General features: G+C 46.4%; 1 protein-coding gene across 1 annotated transcript; it reads right to left on the reverse strand.

The window, feature by feature from the left end:
- Positions 1-1,231: 1,231 nt before the first annotated feature.
- LOC118208621 (peripherin-like) lies at positions 1,232-11,424 on the reverse strand. The gene is made up of 9 exons (XM_035383470.1): positions 10,865-11,424; positions 7,002-7,062; positions 6,108-6,203; positions 5,486-5,647; positions 5,067-5,192; positions 4,620-4,840; positions 4,095-4,144; positions 3,547-3,620; positions 1,232-2,097 (listed from the first exon to the last, which is right to left on the reverse strand). Exons 1-9 carry the CDS (start codon positions 11,422-11,424, stop codon positions 2,050-2,052), a joined length of 1,398 nt encoding a protein of 465 aa, XP_035239361.1. The 3' UTR covers positions 1,232-2,049.
- Between the last annotated feature and the right edge of the window lie 472 nt (positions 11,425-11,896).

Consider the following 11,896-nt stretch of genomic DNA (forward strand, 5'->3'; position numbering starts at 1 on the left):
AGAACCAGAAATGAAATATCACAGTATTCATGATTAAAACTGGGACCTCCATCTACCCCACATTTTAGTCACTTCTTCACTAGGTCAACATGTTTTTCTAAAAGCTAACTATATCTTATGTTCATTTACCCACTGTTGCTTGTAATTTGGTCCCTGTGTAATGCAGTGATGAAGTAATGCCCTTGGGAATAAAGGTGTTATTTGAAATCCACTACGCAGCGAAAAAGATGGACTTGGCCTCCCACTGGTGGTGATAGATGGAATATTTGTAAGGGAACACATTTGAGGATTGTAGTTCCTTTTCAGTGCATTTCTTTTAGTTTTATTCAATTCGCTTTGAGCATATAGTTTCTTGTGTCTGTGTTCCTGTCAAACAAACTTGAGAGGAGGGCCCAGAGGAGTGACTGGCTTCCTGAGGGCAGGATTTCAAGGTTTCACATTTTTTTGTATCATTTCCTAAGAGTCAACTTGTATTTCAAAAGTTTGGCAGTTGGCGGTTAAACCTAAGTAGATACATTAGACAGTATACAGTGACTAAACTCAAAATCATAAATTGTCAGTGTCTTCATTTGGTGTAGGTCCAGTTCAATAATTAGATGAGTTAAGCGCATTATGTCAGACCCTCTACATATATTTATATTGGAGAACAAGCTTGCACTTGTCAAGGAAATGCAATACACCCCAAGCATAAAAGAAATGAATTCATAGCAAAAGATAATACACCCATGTCAAGTGTTTATTATTAGTATTTTGTTACTTTTTGAACCAATAATCTCCCACATAGGACATTAGTTTATAGGGTCTTTTTAAAATAAACTGATTGTTTATATGCAAAAGAATCTCTTTAAGTTACTTGAAATATTAAAAAACTATGATGAATGAACTTTTTCTTAAATTTAATATCTCCTTATTTAATGCGAATGCCAGATGCTTAAATGAAACACAGGGCCAAAGCATGTCAAAATCAACTGTAATGTCTATATTATGTTTCATTCATTAAAATTAATGTTCATTTCAGGTAACAGTTACATAGCCACATTACTAGATTTGTGTAAACAACATAGAATTTCTTTTGCGTCAATATTTTGCTCAGCGCTCATCGGAAACACTTTTTGATAAGAAATGTTTGCTTATAATTTTCAAATGTAGATTCATGGTGAGCAACATTTTCAACACTGGGGGGCGCTGTATACCAAACATATGAATTGCAGAGAAAGGCTTGACATGCTGCCAGGATTGTTCCACATAACTTTATTATCATTTTTTTCTCATAAAGACAAGCCATCAGCCATATTGTCCAGTCAGACAGTGGGGAAGGTAGTGCTACAGATAGGCCTTGGATGGGTGGGGGGGGGGGACTGCATAATTACTCACTCACTGCATAATTACTGAAAAGGAGAGGGATCCCAGTGCATGATGGGAGAATAAAGCAGGCTGCTACGCTACAGACACCATTCATATCAAACCAGAAGCAACAGTGGATGGACGCGCATCACCTCTCCTTTCCTCAGGGCTCAGCATAATAAATATGAAACATGTAGGCTAACGTATTTGCATTAGTGCAGGTGTTTGCAATCTTGGTCCTGGACAGTTGCAGAGGTTTGCTGCTTTTAGTTTTCACCTGTAAGTCATCAGCTAATTCACACTCAAAAAGGTGGGGTGTTAATGAATTAACCTATTAACGGATGATCGACTGCTTTAATACTTTAATAAATGTTAAGAGCAAAGCAACAATGGAAATCAGCAGACCCTGCGGCTCTCCAGGAGCAGATCTCTATGGTAGCAGACGGAAGCAGGTAAAAGAGGACTGCTGGAGATTCACACCTGGCCAGCTGACAGGTGGGAATATCATCCCAGTTTATTATCACGTGCCGTGCTTAAACTCCATCCAGGCTATGGGTTTGGCTCATGGATGAACGAGGCTGTACAGGTACAGAGGAATGGTGGGAGGTCAGGACAGGGAAGGGGGGTGTTGACATTATGTTTGTTCTTTGTCTTTCTTTCTTTTTTTCTTCCTTTGGGACTGGAACAAATGGCAGGTTTCACTGTCTAAGCATCTTGGTCAAATTCTCTGTCCTTTTTGGACTCCTTCACCACCTGGGAAAGAAGCAGGCACAAAGAGGGGGCGAGGACAGAGGTAGAAGGGGTTGGGACAGAGAGAGAGGGGGGCAGGGACAAAGAGAGGGGGCAGGTATAAGAAAGAAGGGGCGGGGATAGAGAGAGGAGGCAGGCACAAAGAGAGGGGGTGGGGATAGAGAAAGAGGGGGCGGGGATAGAGAGAGGGGGCAGGCATAAAGAGAGGGGGTGGGGATAGAGAAAGAGGGGGCGGGGATAGAGAGAGGGGGGTGGGGATAGAGAAAGAGGGGGCGGGGATTAATACAGGCTCAACTTTAGAACAGTCACGGGTATGTGTATCTCTGTACTTCCATTATTCATTTTTTAAAATCTCTATTATGTCTGTCTATTTCTGTTTTGCCATGTGGCTCTTTTATATGAAAATACATTTGTATGTTCGATATGTGAAGCACTTTGGGTTACAATCCTTATATGAAAATGTGCTATACAAATAAAGTTATTGTTATTATTATTTCTTGCATGTATACTGCACTCAATGGTGTTTTTAGACACTTAAGAACATATTTAGTAAGGATTTTCGGGGCTTTTATAAATGCTACTGACATAAAAAACGTTTGTCCATATTTAGTAAGGTGCCACAGTGGAGGTTTGCGCTGGTAAAATGAGAGAAAAGTGGCATACCTAAAATTTGCACATTAGGGTTAATGCATATTCTTGTGTGTTCTGGTGACGGACAGCAGAAATATGGGAAGAGAGAATGGAAGTCTATGCATATGATCTGCTACAGTTGATTTATCATAGCTGCTGGCCTTCACAGCAAAGGTAGCTAATTGCGGCTGCTTTTTAACGTCTGGGAAAAGCAGATGTTAACTTCGTTCTGGCACAAGATCGCCATTGTGTTAGCTGCCATTCTTAAGACATTGTCCGTGTGGTAGATTAAGAGAGAGCTGCTATACTGTAAATGTAACAGTTTTTGGATTTTGCTCACTCACTCAGAAAATATTTGGCCTAGCATTATGAAATCGAATACAATTAAAACCAAAGTACACACAGTCCAATGTTACATTCATACGACCTAGTCGATTTTTCATTATTTACAGTATTTACTGCTACTGAGTCGATAAACCAATCTTAGGAAAAGCTCTGGGTACGCTGATGCACGAGGTATGTGTATCTAAAACAAAACTCTGAAAATGTTGGTGTACCAGGCAGTAAATTAATTTTATAAAAATATTATTTCACTTACTCCCCCTGATAATTACCTATAAAAGTCTGTAATGTGCACATTGCATGAATTTAACAATGAAAATAACTGAACTGCAGGGTTTATTTATGAATGCAGTTCTTGAAACATCGTAATCAATGCACTTCTGTTTTTAACTTACAGGGTAAAATTAGAGCTGCACCTGCTTCCATTTACAATGTCTTTACTTGAGACTAGACATTTCATAGCTAAACTCACTCACTCACCTCCCCATCACGGGTCTCTATGGTCTTTATAAGAACCGTCTTTTTAGAGTGCGTGGTTGGAGGGTGGTCAAAATCTGGGTGGGCAAGAAAAAGAGAGAGAGAGAAAGGGATGGTTACTGTGCTAAAAAGACTAAAGATGATATCTGACATGCATTGCTATGGGACTGAACATTAAATGGGGTCCATGGCATGTGGATGTAACCCCCCCCCCCCCCATGGCTGGGCTGACATTACATAAATGCAGTTGGTGAGATTGTGTGCGCATGTGTGTGTGTTTGTGAGTGAGTTTGTGCGTGTGTCTGTGTGGGCCTGCATAAGTAACTGTATATGTGTGTGTGGTGTGCATGGCTGTGTGTATGTGTATGTTTCCATGTGTGTGTATGTGTGGGCTTGTGTCTGTGTGTGTATGTTTATACAGTATATGTGTGTGTGTGCGTGTGTGTGTGTGTGTGCTTGTGTTTGTGTATGTGTATGCGTGTATGTGCGCCTGTGTGTGTGTATACTGTATGTGTGTGTGTGTGTGTCTGTGAGCAGACTGACAGACTCACCAGAGTTGCGCATACTCATGGAGGACAGGTTGTGAATGGGGACAGTGATGCTGAGAGATAGAGAGACAGAGAAGAGGTGCAGTCAGGACAAAACTCAAGGCCGCACCCTCCAGTAAGACTTTATACCCACATCTGACATTATGAACGCCTGAATTGTCAATGTTCAGTTGCACTGACGTGTGGAAAATGATGAGAGAGAGATATTAGGTGTATAGATCACTGGATAACTGTTTAATTAATGAATGACTGAACTTCTGTGACACATCCTTGGTACATTTGTTTCTACCTGCTAATGTCTATGTGAGCGATGGAAGTAGCAGCGAACATGCTAAAATGCACTGGGGTTCCCAAGCATTTTTACCTGATGGTCCCCTTTAATCTGAGTTTGAGAACTGATGCTCTGACATAGGGTAGTGGTTACGACACGTTACTCTCACAATTTTCTACCCTGAGGACATTTCCTGGACAGCATTGCCCTCTCCAAATCAAACAAGGGACAATTCGCCCCCCTCGCCCCCTCCTCACCGGCTCTCTTCCCCCTCCAGCAGCTTCCTGTAGGTGGCGATCTCGATGTCCAGCGCCATCTTGACGTTGAGCAGGTCCTGGTACTCGCGCAGGTGGCGGGACATCTCGTCCTTCAGGTGGCGGATCTCCTGCTCCAGGCTGGACACCGTGTCCTGATACCCGGACGCCTCAACCGCGAACTGATCCTCCATGTCCCGCATCTGCCGCAGCAGCGCCTCGTTCTGCCGGGCCACCAGAGGGCACCAAGTGGCAAGAGGGGTTCGGTGTTCAGAAGGGAGACAAAGAAGACACAAGAAAACATTGGAAGGTGTAAACAAAAGGCGAAGGGAAATGTATATATTAATGCTATTTTGTGGATTTTGCTGACTGTGGATTTTGGTGTTATCCACTCTCCATGCCATAGCCCCTCCCCCCCTGTCCCCACCCCCTTCTGTTCCAGGGCCCTACCGTGCTCTTCAGAGCCTCCGTTTCGCAGGTCAGAGACTGGATCTGCCTCCTGGACTCATTGACATCCTGTTTGGCCTGGCGCAGCGCCTCGGTGTTCCGGTTGGCAGAGTCGGTCAGGTCAGTGAACTGCAGAACATAAACACACACACACATACACACACACACACGCCGACAAACACACACACGCACACAAACACAAACACACACACAGTAAGGATTCACCTGGAGGTGCAGTTTGCTGTACAGGTGTTCTCACCACTTTCCCCCTCGCTGTGAGATGAGGACCGCATCTGCGTGTGAATGCTGCGCTAAGCGTGCTTTCCAGAGAGTGTGTGCAGGGGCCTGTGCGTTCTTGTGTGTGACTGGCGAAGACTGTGCAGCTCATTAGCATGCGCGTGGACACTGCGTCCCCTCCTCACCTTGGACTTGTACCACTCCTCCGCCTCCTGCATGTTCTTGGAGGCGATGTTTTCGTACTGGGCCCGGATGTCCCTCAGCGCGGCGGTCAGGTCCGGTTTGGCCGTCTCCATCTCCACCTGCAGCTGCTGGGTCTGCACGCTCACCTGCACCTCCTGGATCTCCTGCAGGAGGTATGGCGTAAAACACGGGGGAGTTAGGCCTGTGTGGTAGAGAGGCTAAGGGGAAGAGTGTGTTTGGTGGAGGGTGTGATGTGGGAGGGGAGTCAAGCCTTGTGGAGCAGGGTTGTGTGGTGAAATGGCTACGGCCTGGTTACATACAGGCTGCAGGGTTGATTCCAACATGGGGCGCAACAGGGTGCTTTTGAGAAGGCTACTAAGGAGCATTGCTCCAGTAAATCTAGCTTCTTTGCTTGCCTCTGCTAAGCTTATACACAAGGAACATTTATAAAGAACTGAACTATCTACATAGAGCAAGGTTTTGGAGAGTTCCACTGATCTTGTGCCTTTTTTGGAAAATAACATCATTGTGACAAGTTGTTTTTACCATGCCTATATGATCTGGTTATTTTGTAATATGATTGTTTTTTTTGGTGAAGGGTGGGGGGGGGGGGTAGGCACACACCTCATCATGGATCTTCTTCAGGAACTCAATCTCATCCATCAACGACTCAATCTTCCTCTCCAGCTCCAGACGGGACAGAGTAGCATCATCCACATCCTGGAGAACATGACAGATCCCTCCTTTTCAAAAAGCTCTGGCTGTCAGCATGATATTGTGAACGAAACAGATGCTAGAGCAATGATCTCAATCTCCAAGAAAATGATGAGCTGTTTATCTTACAGTCCAGAAAATCATTTACCTACAGGCAGGATATTATCCTGGACTTTTGTTAAACTTATAATTGAACAGCCTGTGGCAGAGACCCTTGGGGATGTTCATGTCCAGGCTTGACACAGTGATGGATATGCTGGTGTCAGACTCCAGTCCTGGGGGGCTGCAGTGTCTACTGGGTTTTGGTGTGCTTTAACACATACATGACTGATGCAAGTCACTGATTGGACACCGTGTTTCCAAGGCTTAAAATGGCCAGTGACAACAATGTGTAAAGACTACGGCAGCCCACAACTTCAGTTTGATCTCCGGCTCTTGACAGTAGGTATACAATGGGTCTAGAGAGGCTGAATGGCCTGTTTTTGTCATTATGAGCTTTCTTCTATTCTTGTGTCCCTACAATTCTTTATAAGCACACACATCAGAGCGAGGCTTTCTGGGAAAAATGTCAGTCAGTTCTAGAAAATGAACCCATGAACAAATGCAGCAAAATACAGTCACAAATTATGTTCATCAAAAAACATGTCTTGATATCTCATTGAATCACCATGAATAAAGATGCTTTTCAAAATAAATGTCAGTTCCTGTTCTCCATAGCTTGGATCTAATCTACTGTAATTTAGGCCAAATTCCTTCTCGCAGTTTGTCTGTTACGCGGGTTTATCTTGCAAAGACGCCGTTTACCTTGCGGAAAAGAACTAGGTTGTTCTCAGCGTCCATTCGTTTTTGAGCTTCATCCTCTAGTCTGGAAGAGAAGATGAGGGTTTAAGAAGAGTGAAATTCACAGTAAACACACTGCAATATGCATAAAACAGCATCCAAACGTGAGCGTGTGAACAGAGGAGGATACCCAGCTAAATGAAGCCCACGTCCATCCAGTGGAGGTGGGAGGGGGGATGGTCTATTGGCAAATGTCTTAATTCTGACAGGATGCAATCTGCCAGCTTTTACCAGGCTAGGAGTAGAGGTCAAATAGGGCAAGGTTCACTGCTGTCGTTCCAAACCAGATGTCATCAAAGCTGACTGTTCCCCTTGCTTCCGAGTCTCAGACACATACCCCTCGAGGGTCCCCCGCCATTTCACAAACCCTCCCCACCCCACCTCACCCCCATATGCCCTTCTCTGCAGCACACACAATGCTTCCCTGGCTTCTGCCCCTCCCTCCAGAGCTTGTTGACTTGAGTCAGAACATGCGTGCTCTCTCCAAGCTCACACCAAACCCACATAAGACTTCTGCCTTTTCCAATGCCAAAATGTCTCAGCTAACATGACCTGTCAAGCTGCAGGTTTTGTTCTTGACAAAACATATTTAAAATGTATTGATTTAGAGCTCTTGAAAGACCTCCCCCCAAATCCCCCATGTGAGAAAGAGCAAACAGCTGAGGAAGGTGGGGGATGTTTATTCAAAACCTGCTCCAATGACCACTGTCCATTCCTGGCAACAGACACAAACATGAGTAGAGCTCCAAATAGTCCCATATAAGTCAGGATACCCCGCATTTAGGCAAGAATGGTTGTCCCAAACCCCACATGCCAGCCAGATCCCTCCGTTCTGCTACCTCAGGACGCCTGGCACCTCCCCCTCTTCCAGAACACGTCTCCTGTCTGTTCTGGCCCCACGATGGTGGAATGACCTCCCCGTGGAGGTCAGAACAGCTGAGACACTGACCCATTTCAAGCGACGACTGAAGACTCACCTCTTCAGGCTGCACCTCTCCCCATCACTCCCTACCCCCCTGTAAATGACTGTAAGCTTAGGGTTGTAACTAGGCAGCTGTTTCGTAGGTGACTTAGGTGCATTAACTGTCTTAACTACTGCTTGTATTTTTTCCATAGACTGCGTTGTTGCCGTTCTCGTTGTGTTAGTGTTAATCAGTTTAACCTTCAGGGTCCAAGTTGAACTATGCGGTTGTTCCCTGCACTTGGACCGGTACTTCTCTCTAGGGTTTTCGTCATACTTGGTCCTGGTTATGGTTATACACTTTGTTGTACGTCGCTCTGGTTAAGAGTGTCTGCCAAATGCCTGTAATGTAATGTAATGTCCCTTACGGGAAGCCGTTTGCCCTGTATTTTCATAAATTTAGCTAGTTTTAGTTACCTGCCTCAATGAATTACCATGACACACACACCAAAGAGCAAACAGCCATTGGGTGATCTGCTGCATAACCTACCAACTTCAAGTTGCTGTATGGTTTATGTGTGCCAGAAATGTAATAGATTTGATAAACAACCATAATAATAAGAGGCAGCATAGCATAATGGTTAGGAACATGGACATGTAACTCTGAGGCTAAAGTTCTGAATCCCTTTAGAAAGATTCTTAACCTGAAGTGCTTCAGTATATATGCAGCTCTATAAATGGATTATATGTAAAAGGTGCGTCACTCTGTATATGAGATCTTACTAAATGATGTGATGAATGTAAGTTTTTGCCTCTGTCACTGATAATGATGTCATCGTTGTGTTTGGATTTCCATCTTGGGCCCCTCCCTTTTTCTGTAGCTAGTGCAGTCATACGAGTTGCTGTTCCTTTCACAGTATGGATATGTGCATTACCACTGTTAGAATTGTCCATTGTTACAATCTAACTTTTCGACACCGTTCCCCATCTGCTCCGTCCTGACACCGCCTAGTGGAAATAGAAATATGGGGGGTCGAGGAGGTTGGGTAAGGGTTAGGGTGAGACCGTGGCCTGTCCTCGGGTTTTTGCAGCCCCTAACAATGGCCGAACGGGCCAAAGAAGGGGACTCATCTTTAATTCATGACCCAGCCGCGGGGGCCCCAACTCTAATGGCATTCTTGGCGCGCCGGCCCCGGCAACCGGACCCGGTAACGCATTGATTTCCCCTGGTTCCATTCTCAGCATCGCTCCATCTCTGACACCACTCCCCCTCTCCCCCCCTCCCTCCCTCCCTCCCTCCCAGACCCCACCCTTCTCCTCTTCCATTCACCCCTCCTTCCGAACACCTCATTGCAGACACGCAGGACACCATCTGCTTCTCTGCAATACTATACTGTCACCCTGTCGTGTAGCTGACATAATAAACTTCAATCTAATGCAAATGCAATTTTCAGTTGCTGTTTTATTTAGCATTGCCATCATTCCTGTGATGTAGGAACTTTTCTATATCACAACAAAACCTCCAACTGGATTAAGAAGATCCAGCCTTAAACAATATGTACTAATGATGATTGGGCTCATTCCCATTTCCATTTAGCTAATTCAGGGAATTTACTCTTGCGGTATTTTATGTTATCCATAATTTACAGAATTGACCCCAACCTAGAGCTAAAATTCAGTGTTGATTACAATCAGACCCATTTTTCATATTTTCATAACATATGTATGATTAAATTCTAAATATTCAATATCACATACAGTAAACCATTGTTAAACTCTTACAGGATGTAAAGTAACTCCCAGTGGTTTTCAGTTTATTACAAGGGGTGGTGTTTCTGAGCTGTTCAGACTCTACCGCAGATATCTAACATACGCAACGCCTTTTTCCTTAGATGGTAAAGAGAGTGACACTTCATGTGCTACCTGTACATATATGAACTATTTCTGCATGCCTGAAAACTGGGAAATTAAATGAATTTGGAAACTATTCTACATTTATTTGAAAAATGGATGTAGAATATTTTCTACATTTGAAAAATGCTGGCTGTTCCGTCCTGGACCACTGTTGCATGCAGAAGTGGATTCGCTGTGCAGGAGTGTATCTGGGGTGATTCAGCAGACCAGCGCCCATCGCGTCACCAGCATGAGAATTGACCGTGCTCAGCATTGTTAATTACTAGCGCTCCCCACAGCGAGAGCCAGACTCCTGCAGGAGCACCCCTGTTCCGTCTAAGGCTGTGTGCAGGGGTTAGCTGGGGTTTGGAGTGCAGGGAGGGTCTTAAAAAATACCAAACCTCACTCAGTACACATTCAGTCTCTCTGCTCAAACTGGCACTGCAGGCACCGACCTCAGAAAACTCATACCACGTGCCCAAAGCAGGGCTTCCTGCAAAATCGAAACCACTTTACGGACACGGACCCCGCCCTGCAGTCCACTTTGGGACCACGGAAAGGGCTGTAGTTAAAATATACATATTTGAAATATACCTGCATGACTGCATATTACGTATAAAACAGGTTTGTATGGTTCACACCTCTGTGCCACCTGCATAGCAGCCTACTCCTCCAACATTTTGACTGTAGTTAAAAGATGCATTTCTTCGAGAGGCATTATTTCTGTTTGTAACAAGATAAGAGTTTATTTTTGTCCATGATGCCTGTCCCCTGTACCCCCCCCCCCCCCGTTCAGCACAAAACAGGGGTTCCAAATAAAAGGAAGCCATCTTGCAGAAGTGGGCACCACCCTGTCAGATCTGGACCAAATCTGGGACAACCTCATTGGTTGCACAGTTGCTTGTGTAGCCACCATCAAAACGGACTCTGGTCCACACCCTCCATGCCCCTCATGCCCACCCGTGCACCCCCGCCCCCACCCTGCCCCCACCCACTTCCCTGCACCCCGCCCCTCCCACGTCCCTGCACCAACCTCTGGTTGAGCAGGGCCAGGTCCTCGGCCAGGTTGTCCCTCTCCACCTGCATGTGGTCCCTCTCCTTCCCCACGGCCTCCAGCTGCTGCCGGAGTTCCCGGAGCTCGCGCAGGTAGACGTCGTTGGCGCGCCCGCTATCCTGCTTCTGGCCCTTGTAGCGCCCCAGCTCGGCCTGCAGCCCGGCGTTCTGCTGCTCCAGGTAGCGCACCTTCTCGATGAAGCTGGCGAAGCGGTCGTTGAGCTCCTGCAGCTCCGCCTTCTCATTGCTGCGGGTGGCCAGGAACTCCTGGTTGGTGGCCTCGGCCAGGGAGAAGTCCACCTTGTCGTAGGAGATGCGCGGGGCGGGCGTGCTGGAGCGGACCCTGTAGCCCATCGAACGGGAGGTCAGGGGCGACGCGGAGCTCAGGTATGAAGCGGAGCTGCGGTGGTGCCCCGCCGAGCGGGACAGGCGGGAGGAGGCGGGGGCGTAGGAGGAGATGGGGGTGTAGGAGCTCATGGGCGTGGTTGGTCCAAAGGCCCGGCGGTACGAGGTAGAGGTGCGGACGGTTGAGTAACTCATGGCTGCTTTCCTCTTTATTTCCCTTTTTAAAAGAAATTTCCTTCCCTTAAAAAATCTGTTTCTCTGTCTCCCTGGGACTCCGAGAGGTTCTGGGAGCTGGGTGAGGGCACTAGAGCAACAGGACAGAGGATGGAGCGGCGCTGGGCTTTAATAGGCTACTTGGAGGGGGGCGGGGTGCGTGGGATGTCCCATCTCTTCCTCTGCCGCCTGCCTGAAGAAGCCCAGGCCCTTTCCCCGTCCATCAGCGCTCAGTGAGCTGTCCCAGACTCCTCCCCTTTCCCCACCCCCTGCCCTCCCCTTCTCCTGAGCTCTGGGAAGGCATCCAAGACCTCCTCCCTGATCAATGCACTGTCTCCCCACAGCCAACCCTCAATACTCCCTCACCCTCTCTTGTCCTCTTTCCTTCTCCCTTTTCTTATTCTCTCTCCCCCTCCTTCTTTTGTCCTTGATCTGCCCCACACAAACATGTACA

The sequence above is a fragment of the Anguilla anguilla genome, chromosome 11 (assembly GCF_013347855.1).
Source record: "Anguilla anguilla isolate fAngAng1 chromosome 11, fAngAng1.pri, whole genome shotgun sequence".
In the NCBI taxonomy this organism is placed as follows: domain Eukaryota; kingdom Metazoa; phylum Chordata; class Actinopteri; order Anguilliformes; family Anguillidae; genus Anguilla; species Anguilla anguilla.